Source organism: Passer montanus, unplaced genomic scaffold (genome assembly GCF_014805655.1).
Source record: "Passer montanus isolate IOZ18808 unplaced genomic scaffold, ASM1480565v1 scaffold1, whole genome shotgun sequence".
Taxonomy (NCBI): Eukaryota; Metazoa; Chordata; class Aves; order Passeriformes; family Passeridae; genus Passer; species Passer montanus.
In genome coordinates this window covers 4,480,242-4,504,951 of record NW_024356504.1, presented here as the reverse complement: position 1 = coordinate 4,504,951, position 24,710 = coordinate 4,480,242, and the positions used below count along the sequence as shown (strand labels likewise).

General features: G+C 42.7%; 1 protein-coding gene across 11 annotated transcripts in view; it reads right to left on the bottom strand.

The window, feature by feature from the left end:
- Window positions 1-24,672, bottom strand: part of PIKFYVE (phosphoinositide kinase, FYVE-type zinc finger containing) — a 62,496-nt gene extending 37,824 nt beyond the window's left edge. For 7 of the 11 annotated variants that reach the window (XR_005626500.1, XR_005626501.1, XM_039698824.1 and 4 more), the window contains exons 1-10: window positions 22,675-23,745; window positions 21,446-21,627; window positions 19,780-19,959; window positions 14,528-14,646; window positions 11,556-11,727; window positions 10,638-10,845; window positions 8,159-8,248; window positions 5,060-5,198; window positions 2,356-2,513; window positions 1,304-1,415 (exon numbers count right to left, since the gene is read on the bottom strand). Coding sequence is in view for 9 of the 11 variants with exons in the window: in XM_039698824.1 (XP_039554758.1) it covers window positions 1,304-1,415; window positions 2,356-2,513; window positions 5,060-5,198; window positions 8,159-8,248; window positions 10,638-10,845; window positions 11,556-11,727; window positions 14,528-14,646; window positions 19,780-19,959; window positions 21,446-21,627; window positions 22,675-22,859 (1,545 nt within the window). In the remaining 2 variants the exon portion in view is untranslated. The other 4 variants (XM_039698871.1, XM_039698881.1, XM_039698860.1 and 1 more) reach the window with 4 other exon arrangements.
- Between the last annotated feature and the right edge of the window lie 38 nt (window positions 24,673-24,710).

Here is a 24,710-nt window from a genome sequence, read left to right as displayed (position 1 = left end):
AACTGACTAATGTAGCCCCATGAGTTTCAATCCAAGATGGACTCTAGCTGGGCCTACTATATCAAAGCAAAGACTGGCTAGATTGCCAGAGAACCTGGAAACTACCTAAGTAATTTCCATCAGCCTTCCTCATGTCTCCAGGCACCTCTAAACAAAGTTATCATCATCAAGCATTTGGCTGCAGTGAGTGCAGCAAGCAACTGAGTCAACAACACCATTTCTCCAGACTCTTGTCCAGAAGAATTGAGATCAGACAGTGCTTCCAGCTGATGAGAACAAGAATTTACTTTAAACATGTAACATAAGCACCTTACAAATAGGGATGCATAGGGATACAAATAGGGACTTGCTAGTTAAAGGCAAGCTTTTGCCAGGACACTGAGACAGCTGACTAGCTTGAGATATCAGATGAACCTCAGAGCAATCAAGGGAAGTCATGTGACTGTGTCCATATGACTGAAATGCATGAGGAAGACAAATGCTATTGGCTGCAAGCTTTCTGTCTGAAGCCCATGGGACAGCTAAGGCATTCGTCATTCTAAGAAGCTGAAGAACATGAAAGGCTCTCAACTGAAACAATGTTTTCAGTAAAGAGAGCCTACAGAGTTATCTTGTTCAAGCTAAAAACCCCAATATAATCTCTTGGGCCAGTGACTGCTCTTAGCCCTCAGTAGGTTTGATTCCAGTGAAGCACAGTAGGACAGAATCTCTGGTCACTACTTCCTGCTTCCCCTCAGGTAACTAGTCCTGTTTGGGAGGCATGAAAAGACCCCATCCCAAACTTGGATCATGTGGCTAAGGTACTGAATTCCTTATTACTCCATCACTGGAGATCAGAAGAAGGTTACCAATACAATATATCTAAAATATCCACTTGGAATTTTTTTAAAGGAATTTTGAAACAGAAGATCACCATTGTGTTTCCATCACCAGAAAGTGCACACAGATTCTAAATTCTGCACATGACAACATAGCTGCCACAGGCACAGACTGTGCCACCTTGAGGCCTCTGTGGAAGATGTCCACTACGAGAGGCCTGGCTCTGAAGACCCTTTTCCTCACTATAGGCAGCACCACATGTAACATCTCATTCTCCACAGAGGACAGGCCCAAAGCTTTCTGGGCAAATGAAATTTCCTCAGGCTTCAACCCACTAAGGAAAAAGGCATGGCCCCCTGCTTTCTGTGCAGGAGACCTGACATAGAAAACATACTACAGCTATTGAAAATATGATTAGAAAATATTCTAGTCAACAGCTAAATCCAAGAAGAATGGTATCTTTCAGCTTTCCTACTCCTTTTACCTGCAACGGTCTGTAGAGAGCATATTCATCTCTGAAGAGCTGATCATGATGACTGACACATTCCAGCCAACGTCCATCAACCAGTGCCTGTCCTATTGCAATGGCCTGGACCCTGGAAGTATAATAGAGATGGTTTTCTAGGTTTTGCTCTGAACACATACAGTTTATGATACAAGCACACTACAAAAGGGAAAAGTCATTTGCTATGCATTATTTGACCTGTTGGTGCCTGTCCTATTGCAATGGCCTGGACCCTGGAAGTATAATAGAGATGGTTTTCTAGGTTTTGCTCTGAACACATACAGTTTATGATACAAGCACACTACAAAATGTATTTGCTATGCATTATTTGACCTGTTAGTATTCCATTCCCATTTTTACACAGACACTATTTACAATACTGTGATGAGGCAGCACAGTGTACTAATTAATGTGTGGAGATAAATAAAGAGACTGCCAGTACTCTGAACTCAGCTGAGGTGTCCAGCATATGATTAAGACATGTTGTTTGTGCTCCTCCAGTATCGTTGAGCTATGTATACTGGTCATCTCTGAGGGAGGACTGTTGCTCTACACTTCAGAGCCATCCCAATTTTATTCCATTATCATATAATTAAATACACAAGATTGTTTATATTCACCTACATGGTTAAGAGTCTGCCAGCTCCACTGAAAATCAAACAGCTATCAAACACTATTAGTGATCTCTGATCCCAGAGGCAGTCTTGCTCTTTGGAGTAGCAGTGAACACTTCAGGACCATTTTTGTAATGCACGCACTGTTCTCCGTGTGAGTGACACTTGTCCCACAGCTACCTCCCATACTGGTTTCCAAACCAGAGAGCCTCCTGTGCCCTGTTGTTTGGGGGCACATGGAGTCAGAATGGAACCTGTTCTGGCGTAGGCAGTAAAGGGAAGACTGGAGTTTTCTCTCTCATCTCCCTGCAAAGGGGCCTGTCTCTGCAGTCTAAGGTACCCTACACATCAGCTCAAATTTACAACCTCCTCTCATAGAGACAGAGGACACCTGTTGTCCTAGAGCATCAGGGTTACCTTGTGGTTATGTGCCCATTTCTCATGAGCCAGTTGACGAGCTCTTTTCCCACAATGCAGTTGGGATGTGTCCGCAGCCAGTAGCGATGGTCTTGAAATTCCATACCACTGTTATGATGGCAGATTTTCTTCCACAGATCTTTCAGCTGGACTGAGTCCTGGACAGGGAGATGTGCAAATTAATTACCAGTCTAATCTCAGCAATGGTTGCAAGGGCATCAACCCAGGCCTTCAGATCAGCTTCTAGATCAAAATCCCTCCATAAATAGGCACAGAATCTAAGCCATTCAGCATAACCTAGGCAAAGGTGCAAATAGAAATAGCAAATAGATAAAATCAGCTCCTTATTTCCTTCCTTCATATCCAGTTGAGAATAATAAAAAAACCAAAGTGAGACATACAGGAGTTTTGATGAGGCAACATTTTGTACTGCCTGCATACTTACGTCCTCACTAATGGCCCCTGCACCCTACTCTTAAACTCAGGAGGGGTAAGCAAACACAGAGGACATCATCCTTGGCAAGAAGGTTTTTCTATATTATCTGTGCTCAACCCAGATATTGTGAACACATCAGTCCAATATCAAAAGCAAGTACTCAACACAGCAATGTTCACTTCTAGGATACTATATCTTATTGAGGATCCAGTTTTGTATTGTCCAGCTTCTTTTATGAAGCTTTTTTAGGTACTGTTAGCTTATAAAGCTTTTTTTATCCATTGTTAGCTTTGGCTACTAAGAAAAAAACACGTGTATTCCTCCCAACTAAATGAACCATTTTTGAATCTGTGAATCTCTTCCCCTCACCACATGGAACACTTCAGTCTATAGCTAGAACTTATTCTGGACGCTGCTAAACATGTGTGCCAACTCTTCTGTAGCTGTGCTCCATCCAAAATGAGCTGTCTCTCTGCACCTAGCCACTTTTGTCTTCCCATAAGTACCCTTGATTAGCACAGCACAAGCCATTATTGCAGGTGGAAACTGGGATCTGGAATTATTTTGACCAAGGAGCACACAACCCCAAGGTGCGGAGAAGAGATGCTGCAGGTCACTTTCTCAAATGCCTCATTTGTTCTATTTTTGTGTAACAGAACTTTAATTAAATTTTAACTGGTTTCAGCTCCCCAATTAACTGTCACATTATTGCGTTTTCCAACGGGTGCTCTGAGGCCCAGGAGTTATGCTCCACTTTATTGCTGGACTGGCTTTCTGCTTTCAGTTCCAGCAGTGGCTGTTCTGGGTATCCCCCTAAAACCAATGCCAGCAGCTCCCCTTCCATACCAGGTATGGAGTCAAATGGATCAGTACCAGAACATGACAGGATCACACAATTTGATGCAACTGGAGTCTCCACTGTTCAGCTGTCTTGAACTGTTGAATACAGTAAACTGAAGAAATTTGCAGAACAAAGCAAATCCTTCCAAGTCAAGGATTTTGACCTCTAGTTCACTGAAGTGTGTGCTTATCCCAGTGTACATATAACCTTCTCTACCTTTATTTCATGAACAAAGTTCATTAGTCTTCTGGATGGACTAGGTTAGGCTTTAGATTAACTCCTGACATAGGATCAACTCCACACAGTAAGGATATTGAACAGTAGGAATACATAGAAAATCTTTCATTAATTGTCTTCTGATCTTACATGAACAAAATAGTACCAGTCCTCTTCTTCCTCAAGAAAGGAAATGGACAAAAAAAAAAAATCAAACTATGTGAAGCCAAAGAGCACTGAGAGTTGAACACCTTGCTTCAAGTTTCATCCACAGAGGTTTCAATTTCCTTTTTCCTGCATTAACATACATCTGTGAAGCAGGGTGGTATAAAGACATGCCTTGAACATGTTTCTCCCTCAGGTGTTTATCCATTTACACAGGAACTAGGAAAGGAGTTTTGCAACTAAACAGGACTTAGTGTTTCTACACCCTCAGGCACACATGAATGCATACTGCTGGCAGCAGGCAGAACCTGGTAACACAAGAATGAGCCGGATTTTGAAGTGGCAATGAGGCACAATCTCGAATCTTTCAATGTGTGAAAAACACTGCCTTCCCTTCTCTGCAACTTCTTTGCCTTATTTGTTGGAAACACTTCCCTTTCTTTTCCTCAAAGAAACAAAACAGTTTTTTACTGTTTAGAAATTTATACAGTAACTGCAACCTACAACATTACCTCTGGGGGGAAGGAATAACAGGATTACACAGAACACTGCTGCACATAGACTTTTCTTTTAAAAATACGTCATTACAACCTTCTACAAAATCTTTTACTTATTCTGCAAAAAAAGAGGGGCCAAGTTATATTTTGGCCCAGTAAGCAATAAGGGCTTTAATTTATTCATCATGGTGTAACTATTTCAAAGGAGCCATTTAAAGCTCCTGATTACGTGGCCTATGAAAGAGAAAATCTCAACTTGAAGAAACACAAAAACAGGTCACTGCATTACAGCTGCAACCACGACAGCAAGACTAAAGTTGTAAACAATTGTATACAAAAACACCATGAAACTATGATTTATTTCAGAAAGACACTAATGTCCAAGGCAGCCTCAATATTCTACATCTCTACTCCCCCTGGACAAGAGGTCCAGGTAAGAGTGCCTAGAGAAGAGCCTTAAAAGTCAGCAAAACACTCCTGCTGCATGACACGAGGAAGACAAACTTCACTGTCTTCCCTGAGCAAGGCAAAGAGAAGCATGAAAGGTACCAGCAGGATCTTGCGCTCATCCTCGCTGGTCTCTGCTTTCATGTGAGTGCGGCTGGCCTGGGGGCTGACCGACGTCTCGTAGGCAGGCACCATGGGTGACCCTGAGCGATCCAGAGACAGGTTAGTGATGCTGGCTGACCTGCAGGGGAACACACAACAATTCCAGTGTAAGTATTCATCGTGTGGGGCTTCACCACAGCTGGCCTTCATCTTACAGCATACTAAAAACCAGCTCAAGCCTAGCACAGTTTACTCTTGTCAGTACAGACTGCTTAATGCTTCCTCCCTCATCAAAGCAGAAGAAAGGCTCCCCAGGAAGCAAGTGTATTGCTTTGGAACTGCTAAGGTAAGTGGTAAACTTCTGTAAAGATCTAGTATGAAGCATCCGGAACTAAGTTTAGGCACATCAATTCATACATGTCTGTATTTAACTTGACTGGGGAAGGGGTAGCATGCTGGGTAATTAGAAGCTCCAGCAGTTTGGAGAAAGACAAATGTCCTCAAGGGTGGCCAACACTCAGATCCCTGTAACAGAGCACTCAGATTTCCTCCTCCCCTTGTCCCATTTACAATTCCTTGTCCTCAGCTCTCAAACACATGGCTGAAAGCTTGCAGAGTCTGAAGCCTGAGCACTTGGTCCCCAGAGAGGCTAAACCATTTTCTGACGCTGGAGGTCACTGCAGCAGGCAACCCCCCCTGTACGGCACACGGAGCACCCCCCTTATCTCGGCACAGCTGTTAGGAAATCTGGGCTGTGCACTCCAGCACAAACACACATTTTGCAATTATCATTGCGAAGTTAGAAATGCAAACAAGTTCCAGATACCTTCTGCTCCATTAACCCACAACTAGACCTGAGACTCTGAATAACCAGAGTGCAACTTCAACTTCTCATCATATAGCGGCAATGCAGTGTAACCTGTTAGTGCTAACAGCACTCTAAGGAGTGAGGATGGAAAACATTTCTGCATACATCAACAGGGAAACTCAAAATGCCAGTGCTGAACTGACTGAAGAGGCTTGCACCAACCTCACGAAAATATTCCTCTAGCCTTTGGAATAAAATTTTGATAACTTTGGAGAGCTTGCTAACTGGCTAACAGACATACTATAATTACCCCCAAAAATTCTCCATGGATGATGCAGCTTAGCCCAAGCATGAAAAAAGTAATGCCACCCTACTTCAGTTTTTATACTGCAGAGTTATGCACCTTAACAGAAAAGCATCCTAGTGCACAAGATGAGGCTGACATGGAAGTCCACAACTAAGCACTCCTCCCAGTTGTTTTGCAACAGCTGCCTGAACTGTGCCACACACCTGTAAGCAGCAGGGATTTCTTATTTGGGTGTAAGCAAGTTAGAACAGTGAGATTTCACATCTGTGCCTTTATCATAAACAATTATATCTGGGCCTTTATTATATATATGTATTTTAAAAACAGAGAAGGAGATTTTGCCATGGAAATGCTTATCCTTTAGAAGGACCTGCAAGGGAGCAGTCTGAACCCTGCTTGCAACATTTGACTGTTCTGCTGGGGTTTCCCCCCCTGATAAAAACGAAGACTGGGAACAAATAACACATTTCCCATCCACAGGGAAAACAAAGAGCAATCTGTAGCTTCTGTTACCTGCCTCTAAAAGCACTCAACCTGCACATTTTCTGCTTCATTTCCTCTAGAAATAGGAATAGTCAAGCTTCTTACAAAGAAATGACTACAGCTGCTTTGAGAAGATCTGAAGGCTAACATCACTCAACCCAAAGCTAGCAGCTTGTCTTCCAAAGGTTCAGAATTTTTAACAGAGACATATTATACCTCAGCATTACATGTGTCCAAACAAACAAGTACTTTTGTTGACGTCATGAACACCCAGAGCTAAAATTTAACTTGAATAAGCAATCTGGGCCTGCCAGATCAAGATTAGAACCATCCAACTACCACATGTTCGAGCAAACAGCAAAAGCCTTTTAAAATAGAGGTACATTCAAACAGGAAGAAGGAGACCATCCTCAAGGTTTCAGACATTTCTTGATGTCACAGCAGTTATTTAGCATTGGACTTTTAATTCTGGACTCCTTGCCATGTTTGCCCAATATTGATTTTTGGTGCTTGTTTATTCACCAGTATGTTACTCCCCAGGGTGAGATCTTTGGGTCTCAGATGTACAGTCAGTGTGCATCTCCTCCTAACCATTCCCATCACCCAGAAGGATAAAGGCTGCAAGCAGTCCATTCTCCAAAAGGCACACCCAGCATCCTTCCCAGCACATCCAGCATCCTTCTCAACGGAGTTCCCCTGTCTTCACTGGTCCTGCCAGATCCCTCCAAAGTGCTAAACATTGTGTATTCCTCTAACACCAATGCAAAGAAATCACTGATGTCCCAATTCCAGTTTTGAAATCTGGATTATCTTTGCTCTGTTCCTCACCTCTCTGCCTTACCTTCATTTCCTTAATTTAACCATAAGGGAAGCATGCAACCAGCATCAGAGCAGAAGCACTGTGAAGTGGGAGCTGCTTTTACTTCTAATACCAGCCTATGTAGTGGGATTAAGCTCAAGTACTCACAAACTACACTAAAGCTCCCATGAACACTTTCAAGTTCATCCTAACACTCTTGCATAAAGATCTATGAAGGGACTGTAGCCTGAGGAAGCTTGGTAATTTAAACAAAAATATCCTTAATGGAAGAGCAAAGGAAGTAGATGGGGATGCATACAAACAAACAAAAACTATACCTCTGCTCCTTCTTGACCTGAGTGCTTTTGTCTCACATCACCAAGTATGTGTTACTCCTTATTCTTCAGCTTCCTCAGAACTGTACCTTTCTTAGCCACTTCCTTCCCCTCCTGTCCTCTTCACCATCACTTCTGCTTGACCAAGTCAGCAGCACGCTACAGGTCCTCAGAAGCAGTACATTTGTTAACATGAATACATACACAAATAGTTCTTCCTTACCACTCCATATGGGCAGTGAGATGTCCCATTTCAGACATGAAACAGCACTTTCAGTAAAAACGAGCCTAGAAACCCAGGCTTTACAGCAACAAGTATGCTAGGAGTGCATCTAGAACAGAAAATACTCAGAAATTATTAGTTTACCTGTTTCTAGCTGGTGACTTCCCTGCATCCTCCTGGACAGACCCAAGGCGTGCAGACAACGTGGTAGCTGAAGAGTCTGGGTGAATCAAACTGCAGGGAAAGGAGCACGACAGAGATGTTTGAGATATCTGTGACATCCAGCACATCAGAACAATTGTAATTAAAGTACAGTTAATTGTCATGTTACCTCTCACTCACACCCAAGATTGTTAAACCAACAAGGAAACAGGGAGAACTTTCCTCATCTGCAGGCCAAAGGTATCTGCAAGACAGTGCTCCTGTCTTCTTCCAAACTTAACTCTTGAACAATACAGACTATTCCTACTTCCTGTATCATCCTGCTTTCCCACCTGCTTCCCCAATATCCCTTTCTTACACATCTTCCTTTCCTACAGGCTGCTAGTAGATGTTTTGGCACTAGATCTCTCCAGCACACCATCTTTGCAATCCAAGCAACACTATGCACAGATACTGCTAGACAGCTTTTGCCAAGACAGCCTGACAACCATCTGTAATTGTTTAACCTGATCCAAATCACCCCAGCCCTCTTTCTGTTTCCACCCCAGGAGGAAGGATAGCAAATGTTTGAGCACCATCTAAAGAAATTCCTGTTGGCAAAACTGTATCAGACATAAGGCACTACAGGCCAACTGACACAGCCACCCTGCTGTGCTCTACACAATAAATGCTCCTAGCCTGATAAATGCTCTTCATGAGAAACTGTAAGCAATGCGGCTTTGCCTGAGTAGCTGTACTTATCCAGAGTACACCACTCCTTCACTTTTAAAGGACATGGCCCTTCAAATTAGTTAAAGCAGGAACTCTGTTCCAACTGTTCAAACAGCAGAAAGGCATCTGACAAGTACATGCAGCATCAGTCTCCCTAAATGTTTCTCTCGTTGCTTTGCAGCATCTTATCTCAGATACATTATTTTGGAAAGAGAGAACTCCCAAGTTTTCTTTTGAAAAAAATTACTTCTTATGCAGAAGCCACTATTAGAACACAACTTCTGCTCCATCATGAAGCTGTGAGTTGTCAGTTCCCATCGTGACACAATTTAAATTCAGTATCTTGAGTTTAAGTATCTTAAGGTCAATCAGGAACTTACCAAACAGTATTTAGGAAAAGCACTGTAACCCACTGCAAAGTACAACAAGCACTGACGAAAATGTTAATCCTGCTAAAGCAACAATAAATCACCTAATCCCATATCTCTCTTCCTCTCACACATAAAAGAGGTCCACATTTACTCAGTGCCTCCCAAAAAGACTGTGTTCCATTATAAAGTCATGGTTCTTTCAACAACGGGAATCATTTTGAGTCCTACAAATAAAGATATAGATTCTTTCTTTACATGCTCATGTCTACAGGCTGAACTGTCGCTATAAAGACACTAACAACACATCTGAAGACAAAACTAACAATATCTCAGTATTTTGTACATTTGAAGAGAAGATTCTGAGAATATCTACTTATTCTCCAGTTCAAAATTTGGTAGTATTTATCCCATGCATTGTCACATTACCACTTTAAATGACCATAACATTAAACCAGAAGTACTTTCCTTTATTTGGGCCTAAACCTGATCATTTAAATGTTTCCAGATAGAAGCACCATATTCTGAAAAGCAACACGCAAAGCAAGAGAGTCAGGGCATTTTCTGAAGAGTAAATGGTTTGACAGGCTTTTTTTAATTTCATCAGAAAACTGCTATGGGGCTTATGTCACTAGCACTACCACTCAGATAGACAAAGGTACTGACTCAAGACTTCCTCAGTAGTTTCACATCTGCCTGTTCTTCTGTTTTAGGGAAATGAGCACAAATACCACACCTGATTATTTCTTCTTCCCCACAACACTAAATTAAATCAAGGTATTCCAAAAATATTTTGCATAGCACTTGAGAAGTACAGTGCTCTTTTACTCATGGTCCAAAAGTAAAGATCCCCTCATTTGAGACCAATAGGAATAAATATACTTTGAAAGGAGATTGGAGGACCTTTATAGGTCCTCTCTATTGTCCTTTCAATCCCACTTCATCTGAAACAGGTGGTTACTTCCATCACTTCTCTTTTACTTACACAGAGTGCATTTCTTATGCTCTCTTGCCCAATTTGAAACCTGACAGGTAAAGGACCAGTGTTACATTGACTTGCCTCTCCATACAGTGGTGGTTAGATGGTGTGATTTTGGTTCTGTCTTTTGAAACTCTGACTACAAAAGCCTGCTCTGTCGCTGGTACAGAATCACTGAATCAGTACATTAAAGGAAAAACTGCAAATAAATTAAAACTTCACTAGAAATGTTTCCACATTTCAACTTGAGAGAAGAATATCACAAGCAAGCACAGAATTAGATTCTTTTTACAGGAGCTGGAATGTTCAGTTTACTAGGTGGAAACCACCAGCTTTTGTCTAGGCAGCTGTCACGCTGAGAAGAGTTGAGATTCCAGAGCTCAGCACGAAGCGTTTCCTTTACCTTTGCCAGGTGAGATCCTCCTCCAGGAAGATGTTGCGGCTGGCTTTGCGGCTCCCAACCGGTGTGCGCGGCTCGCCAGGATCCAGCACGGACACAGAACACGCAGAATCCGACAGGGCATTTAAGTCTTCTCCAATGGAGTTACTGTCTGTGGAGTGTGCATAGCTTAAGGCTATTTTCCGGCAGTAAGTGCAGGCTCGGAGATCCCCTATGGAAAAGGGAACCAGAGAGGGTAAGCAAACAGGAACAAATAGTACTCTGTTCCTACAGGATCAGAGGTGTATAGTGACGGAAACAGAAGGATTTTCTGTTTCAAAACCTCTTTGCAAGTCTAATTCTCATACCCTCTTAAAGGGCAAAACCCTGGATAATTACACACTCAGGGAATTTTTCCAAGGCAAATGATACCTAAAACAAGATCAGTGAAAGAGGAGAGACAAGAGAGACAAGGAGAGGAAGATGGAGGGAGGGAGAGAGGGAGGGAGGCAGAACACACATGCCCACTGAAACGATGGCAGAACAACAGCCAGTCAGATATGACACACCAGCTGATGTCTAGACTTTGGTAACTGGTATTTGAAAGACTTTCCCCTGACCCTCAATTAAAACATGTGGCTTATACTTTAAAACTACTGTTACTCAGAGCAGCTTTTCCTCAAGCATACTTTATTGAACTGCACACTCTTGTTCAATAGTAGCCATATATTTTGTAGTGTGGTAAAAATTAGCAGGCATGGCATAATCCACCGTCTTTTACAGAGAAACTGGTAGAATCAGGTCCTGTGATTCTTTTTTCTTGTTTTTAAGCCCACTACAGACCTGCACAGCATTTTCTAGAAGATGCCATGATCTCAGATGCAGTAACCCAAACAGAGCTGAGCACACAGAGACTGCTGTTTCCCAGTAAATAAACCCTACCTGTGTAGCCCATGAATTTTCCAGGGATTTCCTGATTGCAGCATCGACTACAAAAGATCTGCCCACAAAGTCGACAGTGGTGCCTCCTTCGGAAAGTGGTGAATTTCTCGCTACAGTCATAACATTCTTTGCACTGGCTGTCAGGCATCCAGTACTGCTTCAAGTCACTGTCCTACAAGAGAGGACAGCAGATAAAAGCTTTTTCTTTTGTAAATCAGAAAGCATGTTTAGTAGTCATGACTCTTTGTAGACTATGCTTATGGAAAAGAAAATTTCATATGTTCATATATCTGTGCACATATACACACACTCTGGCATAAAAGCACACAAAGGATTTTTCATGTGGTCATGTGGTTTTACAGGGAGTCAGAAGGCTGAGAGTTCTGAACTAAGAGAATAAATCCAGTAGGACTTTGCATCCTTGATCCAAGATGGAAGCAAAGCAGAGTAAAACTATCATAGGATATGGAGAGAACTCAAAAATAAGCAAATACATGAAGCAGTGATTTCTCTCCCGTCTCATTTGCCTACAGCACATGAGAGGTCCTCAACTAGCACAGTTTAAAAATGAGAAGGAAAACAATCCACCACATATCAGTTGAAGCTGTTATCTACGAGTAAATTAAGTTATCAGAAATTATCACTGCAGGAAGATCATTTCAACACCTAATGTTAGGACATGTTTTAAAAGAATTATAGACACATGTAAAAAGTCTTATTATTTGATCAAATTCTTCAACACTTCAGTAAAATAGCTGTAAAAGCCCATCCCAGATTGATTTTGTTTCAAAACTCCAGGTTAACTGCTACATGAAAAAAACTGAAATTCACATTCAGCAGATAACAACGTACATTAATTAACAGCATTGGTATAGCCACAGGAAAAACAATCTTAAAAACAGAGTTAAAACTTCCATTGGTGTTGAAGCTATAGAGCAAGACAAAACTCTCAATTGTGATTCTGAGCACACCAGCTGCAACTCCCATGGATGGAGACAACTGCTAATGGTCACATGACAGCCCTGCCTGTGCAACACTCTCTGATAGAGTTCAGTTCTGGAAAAAAGCCTTTTCAGAGGGACTGAATACTCCAGGATTTTCTTAGGAAGAGAAACTGCTGCAAGCATTATCTCAAAACAATCAGAGAAGAGAGTAATCACACAAAAGAAAGGTGATCCCTGCTCTCATTTTCACATAATAAAAAAAAAAAAAATTGGGATTTATTTTTGGATATTCACAAACTAAAGTTTGACATAGCTGCTAGACCAATTTTGAGACCAAAGGAGTTATGATCAACAACACAACACTTTCATGCTGTCCTCAGCCAATAAAACCCCACAGAAAGAGGTTGAAGGCTGCTCAAGACAATCTGGTGTTTTAGAGAAACTAGAACTTTTTAAGACACTCAGCTTTAAGCAGGGAAAGCTGGAGCGAAGAGCTTTGCCAAGGAATTGCTGAAAAGCTGCAGGGGATGCCGTATAACAGTTTTTGTTACAATTCTGCACGATAAGCCAGGTCTCTGGATCTACCACACAGAGAGGGGCTGTTCCAAACACCAGTGCTGTGCCCCACCTGCATGTGACCCAGTCACTGCTGGTCACACCTCCCAACTCTCTGTCCTCCTTGCAGGCTGTTCTTGTCATGAGGGAGGGTTCAAAACAGAAGTTTGGCCTGCCTTAGCAGTAGAGGCTTATCAGAAAAGCACCTTCTAGAATCTGACACAACCTTTCTACAAAAGTAAAGAGGTCTCCTGTAGAGACAGGCCAAGCCCACAGCAGGAACAAAGTGCTGCCTGAAGTGACTCAAGCAAAACATGGCTGCAGTCAAAGGCAGTGATGCATTACCTTTTTCACAGAAGTCAGCATGCTGACAACTAACAGACTGTTTCCAGAAGACCTGGTCATATTAATTTACTGCTGTCTGTTTCAGCACTCCTCCAGTAGCTTCAAATATCTCTAGGGCCTTCAGAAGTTGCCACAAACTGAAATATTAGTAAGGGGCATACGCAGTGCCCTGCTTACTGCAATGAAAGGCTTCTGCTTAATTTTCAAAAATCTTGCCCTTTATATCAAAGCAAGATTATTCTTACAAGCAGAACAGCGCTGGAAACTAAGTTTACTTAAAGTCTACCTATAAAAGCTATCAAGCCAAAAGCCGTTTCCTTCCTCTACCAGTTTTTAACTAAATGTACTTTTGCCTGTTCATATCTTGCCCACAGACACAGCTATTTATATCATCACTTATAAATAGGTGTGGATTCTTCCCTCAACTAGAGCCTCTTCTTAAAGGTATGGTCCAACTCAGCAGATGGAGATGAAATCAGCAAATCAGTAGCAACCACCAGACTCTTGTCTATAACCAAAACTGATTAATGGGGCACACCTTTCAAGCAAATATTGCTGACCAATCAGTACCAAAGTAGCAGATTTAAACTACTCCAAGAAGTCTCATTCCTATTTGTGACAGTTGATGTGTTTCACCTGTGCTTGGTTAGCCAAAACTGATTAATGGGGCACACCTTTCAAGCAAATATTGCTGACCAATCAGTACCACAGTAAGTAGCAGATTTAAACCACTCCAAGAATTCTCATTCCTGTTTGTGACAGTTGATGTGTTTCACCTGCACTTGGTTAGCTTTCTAGGGAGAAAACTATCAGGGTTTTTTTTTACTAGATGGGGTAACAAATAAGTGGGAAGGAGTCTAAAAAGAGAGCATCTGGTCCAAGCACAAGAAGCTAAGTAAACACAATGATTCACTCCCCCAATACGACAGATGTTTGGCAAGTCAAAAGTCAGCATCAAATGAAATTGCTTCCCCTGCATTCACACAATGCTTTTTGAGTTTATTCACTCATCCTTCAAACATCCAGAAAAAAAATCCCCATGATGTATCTAAAAACAAAGCTCAGAAAAGCCCAGTAAAGAGTTAATTTCCTAGATGGTTTGGCCCACAAATCCTTCTAAAGAAGTACCTGGCTCTTGCCCTCCATGATTTCTTTGAGGCGTTTTAAAACAGTGCTGAGGCTCCTTAACTGAACTGCAGTTCGAGGATCATGACCTCCGAGAGGTGGTTCTACTTTCCTTCGATTGTCTGGAAGGGAAGAGACAGCAATATTCATTTCTTCTATGATACATCAACATTCACAACACAACGCCCCATTGGAGGGAAAAACATTCACGTGTATATATACATTTTACAAAGTTACAATGTGTATGGCTCCTTGCCCTTGATGCCAGATAGTTTGCTGCGACTGACATTTTAAATACCACCCTCTGTGTTTACAAGAAGCCATTTAAGTTCTCTGAGAATGAAAACATCTTTCAAAGAAGTGATTTTCAACCTACTAGATGAAGCTTGTAGTAGTCTGTTACAAAGCACTGAGGCGTCATTTTTAAAATGCCCTCTAGGATACTAATACTTGCAAAATAATTGCTACAATATACTACTCCTAGAATGAATGTGCATAAGTCAATGCTTTGACCTAACTTATTTATAAACTACTACAGCAAAAAATCAGGACTCCATTGTTCAGTTCCTATTAAAAACAGTAATTCAGATGTTCACATTTTTGAGCAGTTTGGGGTTTTTTTGTTTGGTTTGGTTTTTTTCTAACAAAAACAACAGGTTGTTGAGAACTTGCACAATCATTCTTGATTAACTATAGCAAAGAGACTTCCTGAATAAAAATGCAATGCAGCTAATTTATTTTACTTTGAAGAATGCTGAACAAACTACAAATAGGCTCCTTCTCTCCAGGAAGATTTCAAATCACAGCTCTCTATTTACCTAAACACTTAAACATTTTCAGAGTCTCTTTCCCAGATTAATAACTTTCTGAATAGTTTAAAGTTTCTTACCAGCTTCGTTGCTCTCCATCTGACTAGTGTTTTATGTAGCTCGCCCCCAGTACAGGAAGAGCAGACATGGCTGCTGTGTTTACTGCCTGAGCTCTCCCTGATGTCAGCAGGAATGCTGACAGCTCTGCCTGCAGCCCGTTAACTGTTGCTGGGCAGTAACTGCTACACTACTGCTTCGTGTGCAGCAGACCAAAACCCTCCCTTAATGTGACTGAAACTGTGGGATTCCATGCCTCCTCTTCAGCTTCTTAGGAGGCATTTTTAGTCAATCAGCCCACACTTGCTGCTATGTACAAAGAATGCACAACACTTTCCTTTTTAAGAAAATAAACCCATTTCTGTAACCCACCACTTGGAATTGATTTCTTTTTAAAAATCAAACAGACTTTTGGGCAGTACAAGATTCAGTATTCTAGGGTGACTAAGGGGACCTTCATATTTCAGGAAGACATTGGTAATACCAGAGAAACCTCTGGCTCCTCCTTACTTCTATCACAAGATCTGTGCTGCGTTTACTTCCTGGTACTTCCTCTGAATTCAAGAGTACCTCCTTTCCAGGAATGTTGCTTCCAGTTCAAAGAATTATCAGATCTACTGCCTAACTACCAATAAATCTTGTCAGGCAAGTGACTTCCAAAAACAAACATACTGAGGAAATGCCACAGGTTTTGGTTAGTTAACTGCCCTTTTCTCTGTTCCATAAAACAATGTCAGAATGCTGTCACCCACGTAAGAAAAAGTATTCCATCAGCAGTAGCAGCACATGGCCAACCTGTTTATACTAGAGAAGCTGACTGATACTCAGATTAAAATTCAGCTGGTTCTTTTCCTTCTCAATAATGAGATTTCTCCCTTTCTGAGGAAAAACACTGTATAGCAAGTGTAAGTAAGAAGTGATCGTTCCTGCAGTAAACACTGTTTAAAACACCGTCCTTCAAAAAGAATTCCCAGGTATCAATCTTAGGTTAACTCTTACCCCTGATCCAAACTGCATTATTATAAGTTAAAAATTAACTTCTACAGCTAAAAAAAAAAAGAAAAAAAAAAGGTAATCTATTTCAACAGTAAACATCATGTTTCCTATATGCATTTATGGTTGCTGATCCTTGGTAAAACCTGTGAAAAAACTTGAAAGTATAGAAATATGTTTTCACAGTGTTTCATGACTCTACAGTATTTTAGCATTCATTTCACAGTGAATGACAAGGCAAAAACACCACAAGAACTACTTTGTTGCAACCTATAGTTTCAGTTTGTAGAACTGACCATACACTCACACAAGAGGTAGATTCAACACAGTTTCAACAATACAAAAATACCCCTGCCAGAGATACTAGTTTTGCTAGTACAAAACAACACAAATTGTCTTTTAATTACTTGTTGCCACAGCATAAAATTTCATATTCAATTTCACTACCACAGTTCAAGCATCACATCTTCCTCAAATCACTGCCATAAAAGTACTGTCATGAAAATTAGGAAAACTGCCCTTAACTTCATTTTATAGCATGCATTTTCATATTCCAAAATCTTTTTTATTAGAAAAGATGCTGTGGTAGTACTTCAGGCTCCACAATGGTTTCCAATAACTACCACGTTTTCCTCAGGCCTTCTTCCCCTATATGATCATTGGCCATTCCTTTGCTTCTGCTAAACTCTTTTGCCACTCCCTATTACTGCCAGTCTGCTACAATTGTCTAGCATTAACAGCATTATCCTGCATGACAGGGGAACAAGCTAGAAGTGCTTTTACTACCCATGCTCCTTCTGCAGCAGTCAGCATTTCCAGTTCTCCTTAAACAGGATTTGCAAGCTGTGACATTATCTCAGTGACAATAGGCTCATTGTTGGACTATTTTGGTTCAATCCAGCACCTTGAAAGCCTTCATCTGACAGCAGTCCAACACAACCAGCACACGATGATGCAACAGACTACCCAAGAGAGAGGCCACAGGAGCCACTGCAGAGCCTCAGCACTGGTTCTTCAGCCACACAACCGTCAGAGCATCTCTGACATGAGCCAGGCGTCCAATAGCTCCTCCTACTTTCACAGAATCCAGTAAGGAGCTATTATAACATTTTTGTGTCAGCAGTCCTGAAGGGAAGCACAGAACTGAAACCCTACATAACTGCTGCCAGACAGTGTCCTCCAAGAGCCACCATCCCTCCATGCTGTTCTGCACTTGCAGCTGTCAGACAGCACAGTCCCCAGGCAATGGCATGTGCTGCACAGACACTATAAGCTAGAGGACAAATGAGGGGTGAGGGTCAGCATCTTCAGGAGCAATTTCATTTTATCACTATTTAGAGGCACCAGAAGCAACCTTTTATTTATGTGTTCCTTCCAGTTTGCTTAACATGATACATTATTTAAGATCAAGTAGGCGAGAGAGACCTTTGTGAAGTGCTTATATATTTTCCTGCCTACACTTGCCCATGTTATTAAGTATCTAAGTAATTGCAAAGCCTAGAGAGACATTTACAGGCCTGTGGATACAGGGCTACAAGAAAACTTAACTCAATTGGACACCTCTCTGTCACTGAAGTCAGTGGGTGACCCAATTTACCAATCTGGATGTTTAAGTAAATCCCATCACTTATTTTCCTGCTTTTCACCATTTAGATACGATAATAATTTCGAAGATTATTTGTGCAGGCCAGCATCAGCTGCAATAGCAAAAATAAAATGCTCTGCTACTCAAAGAAAGTCCTCAAAGACCTAATTATTCAGCACCACTTAAGGTTGAAAACAGAAAGAAAAATAATTTTCTAAAGTTTGCTTCAAAAACCCCAGTACCTGACTTTTAGAGAAGGAAAATACAAGTATTTTTCCCCCTCTTCAAATAAAGTGAGATGGCCTAAAACACTCCCCCAAACCTTCTCACTAATCCAGTACACTTTTAGATGTGTTACACAGAGCTCATGTTTGTTACAGCACCAAGGTTGTTTGAGAGAAAATACTCAACAGCAAGTCAGGCTGCTCAGCACACGGTACCACAGAAATCTCTTCAAAAAGTGAGCAGCAACTCCTGCTTGTCCTAACTTTACTTCTTCACAGGCTAATTCATTATGACATTTTTCTAAGCATACTTGCATCCAAACCCAGAGATATGAATGAAGGTGCTGAAAAAGAGCTGGAATAATACAGAAACAGTTCCTCCCACACACTTTAAACTAAATCTTATTCCCTGGCTGCCTAATCCCAGAGGAAGTCAAACAGCAAGATTACTTTTGTCTTCTGAGTATCAAACAACATACTTCACCTGAAGGCTTCTAACACCCAATCCCCAAGCAATTTCCAAGTGATTTACAAGAGGTACCAAGTAAAAGTAAATTGGCTTATCAGCCAAGAGCATGTGGCTGGTTTTGAGACATTTGAGAAAATTCTTTAGGAAAGAGACCAAGCAAACAAAACAAAAACCCCTAATTAATTAACCCCCTTAATTGGTTCATTGGAAGAAGTACAACTAAAAAGACAAAATACTACTAGAGGGCAAGGAGGGAGATGATGAATATGTTTTAATTAAACACGCAAATGACTTGGGTAAAAATGCTAGCTCTCTCTACTAGACTTTTGCCTGGCTACCAAAACTACACGTCTTCCTGAAAATCCCACACACATTAACAACATTTAGATCTGATTTGTTTGCACTAGGTACCACTCTCTTGGAAATACTGCCTTGCACAAGATTGTTACCCAGTTTAACAGTTTCCTCAAGGCTATCATCAACAGCCAACAGTAACCAGTCAGAATTCAAGAGAGACTTCCTAGCCCTTTCACATCTTCATAAAGCCATTACACAGTTGGACCTTTGAAATTACAATCAATCCACATACCAGCTAAAAGATTCACTACAGAATCCGGCAATAGTTTAGGCAGGATTGAAAAAAAAATCTGAAGCATAACTTCCTATTCAATTCTCCTTGAAATAACTACAAGCAAAAACCTTCATTTACAACTCCCTTGAAGACCCAAACACCAAATCCATCCAGACTAAGCACTAAAATTAGAGTTATCATGTGTATGTTAAGAAACTGCAGTATCTCAAGACAAAGCAGAAATGTTCAGGATCAAAGTTCAGGTGACTTTAAAACACTGAATGTGTTTTGGCAGCCTCTTCTGTTTCAGGCTGTTTTCGAATTAAAAGAGCAGAGCCCCAACAAGAAGTTGTCTTGCTGGAACACCAAGAAGGGTGGAGGGTTACGAGGTTAAAGTGCAACCTCACTAACAGAAGCAGTGTAGCCTGATACTAAATTCTGCTATGAATCTAGACACGCAGTGAGCTTTTGTTCACATCCTTCCACCTCACCCTGAAGCATCCTGGCTAGTGCAACATTGCCTTGTAGAACAAAGAGCGGGAATTACCCAGAGTTGCAGAAGATCTTCTTTGCAGCTCACCACTCAGTTGTTTTTTGTAAGGAATCGGTGATCTCAGAGACTGAGCCCTCGTGGGATGCTGAGGACTGGACCAGCCACCACTCAGTGCTTGTGGATCACTCTGTCCTGCCTCTGCTCTCTCTGCCAGGGATGAAAGCCTGCCATCATCTAGAGTTGACAAAAAGCAAGAAACCACCTGTTCAGACATGATAAAGAAAACCAGTAGTATATGCAAAGCTAAGGTTAAAAAAACTCTCACAAATAGCTCTTTTGGATCATGATTAAACAAAAGAAATGAATTTTTAGTTTTAGAAGTACTACACACATCATAGAAACAGGACAATAGGCTGTCTTCAAGGCTCAGGCTATTTCAGAAATTTCTTAATGTGAAAAGTGTCAAAAAAAATCCCTGGTGCATTATTTGTGAATATGAATGTGAATAATTCTTGCTAAATAGAATAGCTACACTTGACTATCAGCTTCTGCCTTGAAAAGAGATTTTCAGTTATTTTACAAGCCAGTATTGAGGTCACAGTGAAGTTGCCACAGCCTTTAATTTCCATCAGCAGATCAAGTACAGACAGGTTCTCATTGATTCCAGTAAGATGCACATTTCATGTGTTGTTTCAAGGTTGTTTTCCCATTCACTTAACAAAGACATTGCTGACTCCAGCTACATTTGTCAGAAGAAAAAACAAGTGAAGCCAATATTGACCACATTTTATGCTACTTTCAATAAATTAGCAATGACAGGTACTACTCTAGTATGCAAACTAATAGCAGTCATACCAAGCAATTATTTTTCATTCTGCATAAGAAGAGTCTGAACAGATCAGTTATACAAAAAGCTGTTTGGCTCTTTTTCCCCAGCTCAAACACTGCTGAAGTATGCTTAGCAAAGCTGGATAATGAACAGACTAAACAAAAGCAGCTGACCAGTGTGCCATCTCCAGCAAAGGGATACACAGACTTTGCACAAAATCCAGGTGCGTTCATTCACCATTCTTTGCAGGATCTTTCTTTGAAACAAAAAGGAACTCACACAGTTCTTTCAGAGTTTGCCCACTGAGAATCTGTTTAATGACACATGCAGCACAAAGGCCAAAATCATGTAATACTTTTTAATATACAAAACTTTCACAACACTTCAGACTTCTTGATGGGGAACACCTAAGCCATGCAAATTAAGCGTGGACTTCCTGCTTTATTGCAGGTCAGCTGTCACCCAGCTGCAGGTACAAGATGCACAGGAAGGTGAGAGGTGGATGAAGTCTGAAGTAAGAACTTGCACTGGAAGGACAAGCACATATTTTGCTCATACAGGCTGGCAGAGGGTCACTCCTACTTACAGCCCCCCAAAAAAAAAATCATACAGGCAAAGGAAATTCTGATGTCAAGCTAAGAATCTATACAATGCTACCTGCTAACTGGCTTGTCCTTGACTTTCATGGGCAGCTACAGATTTCCAGCTGCAAGACACTGGTTATCTTCTCTCATAATAAAGCTCTCCTCCATCACCCAAAAGCCAGATGTGACATCCCTCACAAAAGAGCTGACATCAGCCCTTTGACATTATGCTTCTATGTTCAGAGGTGTTTTTACAAGCAGCAAACAGCACACACAAGCCATGCCCACACATCCCCCCAGCACTCACCTTTGCTGAAACGGAAGAGATTTACAAAAGAACTGTAAGCTGATTTAAAAGGAGGCTCATCCTGGTCGGGAGTCAGAGGTTTGAAGTGAGTGAGATGAGATGGACTGCTGGGAGAACGAGGTAGATCACTGGTAGAGTCCAGTGTGGGAGAGCGTTTGTCATCTGCAGCCATTTCAGGTGCCCTGGAAAGAGGTCAGCAACACACATTACACAAGGGGTGGTGAAACAGAACCTCCTCAGTCTTCTGAGCAGGAGATGTCTCATTAGATCCCAGAGGACAGACATTCACCCAACTGACCACAGGCACCTGCTATTAGCAGAGATCAAGAATGCCAGAGGAGCCCATGGCCCCTGCCCAGCCACTGACAAGAGAGCAGCACCTCTGCAGAGTGTAATTCAGAGTGCCCAGTTAAACATTCAGAGCAACAAAATAAACAACCACTACACCGATGACACACTGCAGGAGAGGTTTATGAGCACCTGAAGTTTTCAAATGGAGACTCTGCAGGCATATCAAAGAAGTTTTAACTTTGACAGCTTTTCTCCTAATGTGAGTTCTGCAGCCTTTGTAACAAAACTGAAAACAGGCATGCCTGAGCAAGCACAAGGCAGACTTGTTGTTTGGCCAGGTTACCTTCAGAATGAACTACAGAAAAAAAACGGGACTGAAGGATTAATTTTGATGGGAAGCTGTTTCCCTCCCCTCTGCATTACAATGCAGGCCCTTGTGCAGGTTACCAGGGAAGCAACCCAAACTGTGGTTTACTTGTCAAATCTAATACCTTCAAGCATCCTTGTCTCCTAGAGCAGCTCCATTTAGGAAAAACAAACAAAAACCCCAAACCACTTTCTGTATTAGGAGAAGCCACCATTGTAAACCCTATTTTCTGTGTACCAAAGCTGCCATCCAGCCAAGAGTCATGCTTTTCCCCAACCCACACTCTTTAAGCTGATCAGACACCCAATTTCTTTCACAACACCTCACTCAGCCTGCATTTCTAGCCTGCTAGGCTAAGGTGCTTACTACTTTCATCTTTGCTTAAGAGAGATCTAGTGAAATGTTTGAGAGAAGGAACACAAGGAGCTAATGGAGCCTATGAGTGATAGCTGATTTTTACCTGTGCCAAGGATCAAAACCCCTTATGAACCTACTACCTGCTTAGCAGCTGATACCCACTTCTTCATGAAATAACAATTTCCAGCTCCCACAATTGCTCCCCAGAACTTACAGGCATATACTGCTGACTAGAATATATTCTTCCAAGTTCCAAGAAGTCACAATGAAAGAAATTTGTGCAGTCCAGAGAAAATAAACATGATCAGCAGGTGACACTGAAAGTGCTAACAAGCAGCTTGTGTGGCAAGGTTTGACTTTTCCTACAAAGGATGCCAAGAAGATGTATCTGCAAGTCATTCACATGACTTCTCAGTGGACTTCTGCTTGTTGCTCTGTACAGTAAGCACCTTCAGCTCAGAGCTTCTTTTGCTATTCTCATGTCCTCAGGAAAGAAAGAAGAGAGGCATCCTTTATTGAGTTTCAAGAGAAACTTTGTTCAGATTCGTTATGTAAGGCTGAGTCTTAGCCTTCCATATCCCTCTGCACTGCAAATCAGGGTATGTTGCTTTGTTGTTCATTTCACCAGTATTATTCAAACAGGTGACTTGAATGTACTTAAACACCATAGTTCATGGAACATTTTCCTTGAAACACACTCTTCAAGTAAATTTAGAATTGTTTATTCAATATTAAGGCAACTAATAGTTTGCTTTTTAAATGCTGAACATACAAAAAAGGTGTACCTTCACACACACCACCACATTAAAAATCGCACTATGACGTTTTGGAGGAAGTCAAGCTATGTTCCAATTTCAGCAACTGACTATAGCCTGGTAAGATAAGAGTTACAAGTCTCTGAATGTGCATTAAATATGTATATATATGCGTATAGATAGATAGATATATGTATATATATGTGATTATAGAAAAGCTTGCACTTTAAGGGGGTAAAAACCCATAATAACTGCTTCTGTCACAGCAGTATTGGTATAATTAAAACTATTAAAAAGAATAGCATTATACCTAGACCTAGCATTAGCTCCAGAAACACCAAGATTTTCCGTGCTGTACAGCACAGTAGCTGTGGGATCTATTGGCCTTTCTATGCTTTAGCTGTCCCACTAAAGGGACTCCCCCCATGCCACCACAAGAAACCAAGAAACAGTCACTTTTTTGTATAACACGGGAAAGGGGAAAGCAAGGTGCACATATCGGTCAACACGCAGAAAACCAGAGTGCATTCCTCACAGGACCCTCACCCACAGCCACGGGAATGTATCTAAAGCCACGGGAATGTATCTAAAGCCACGGGAAGCTGCAGCTCCAGCAACCGACACAACCCGGAGCGCCAGGGTGAGCCTCGCCCCGCACAGGCCCCGCCGTTCCGCCGGGCAGCGCGGGCACACGGCGGCCCCGCGGCAGTGACCCCGCCGCCCAGCGCCGGGAGGCTCGGCCGCTGCTGCCCGCACCCCCCCAGCGCTCCGGGCCGCGCAGCACACAGCCCGCCTGCACACCGCCCGCCATGCACACACAGCTGCGCGGCTGACGCTTCCCTCCAGCCTCCGCGCACGGCACACCGCCGCCTTCCCCCGCCCGGGACGGCAGACCGGGGATCACCTGCGGGCGCGGCGGGCAGCGACCCGCGGAGAGCGGCCGCCGCTGCCTTCCCCGCCCGGCCCGCCAGCCCCGACCAACCGCCCGCCGACCGCGCCGCTCCCGCCCAGGCATCGCCAATCGAAGCTCCGCGCACTCCACCCGCCGGCAGCGCCCGGCCCCGCCCCGCGGCTCTTCCCGGTGCTCCGGCCGGGCGCGGAACACCCGGGCTGCTGCCTCGGGAGCTGCTGGCAGTGCGGCGTGTCCCGCGGGAACTGGGAGTGCACCCTATTTCATTAATATTCCTTCTCTTCTACTCCCGCCCCGAGGTTCCTCCCTGGCCACTTTCCCCGCCTCGCCCCAGCCCCATAGAGGTGCCCACTGCTGCCCTCGGGGCCGTGCTGTCGACACCGCCGCCCCAGCGCCAGCGGACGAGCCCGTGCCCGCTGTGGGCACCGCATCCCTGGGCTGGGCTGCGGCGCTCTCCCGAGCCCCAGCGGGCACTCACTGCGCGGGGCCGCCGGAGCGCGGAACGGGCCCGGCCCGGAACGGCAGCCGCGCGCTCCGAGCTGCCGCGGGCCCCTCGCACGGGGGCACCGGCGCGCGAGACCGGGG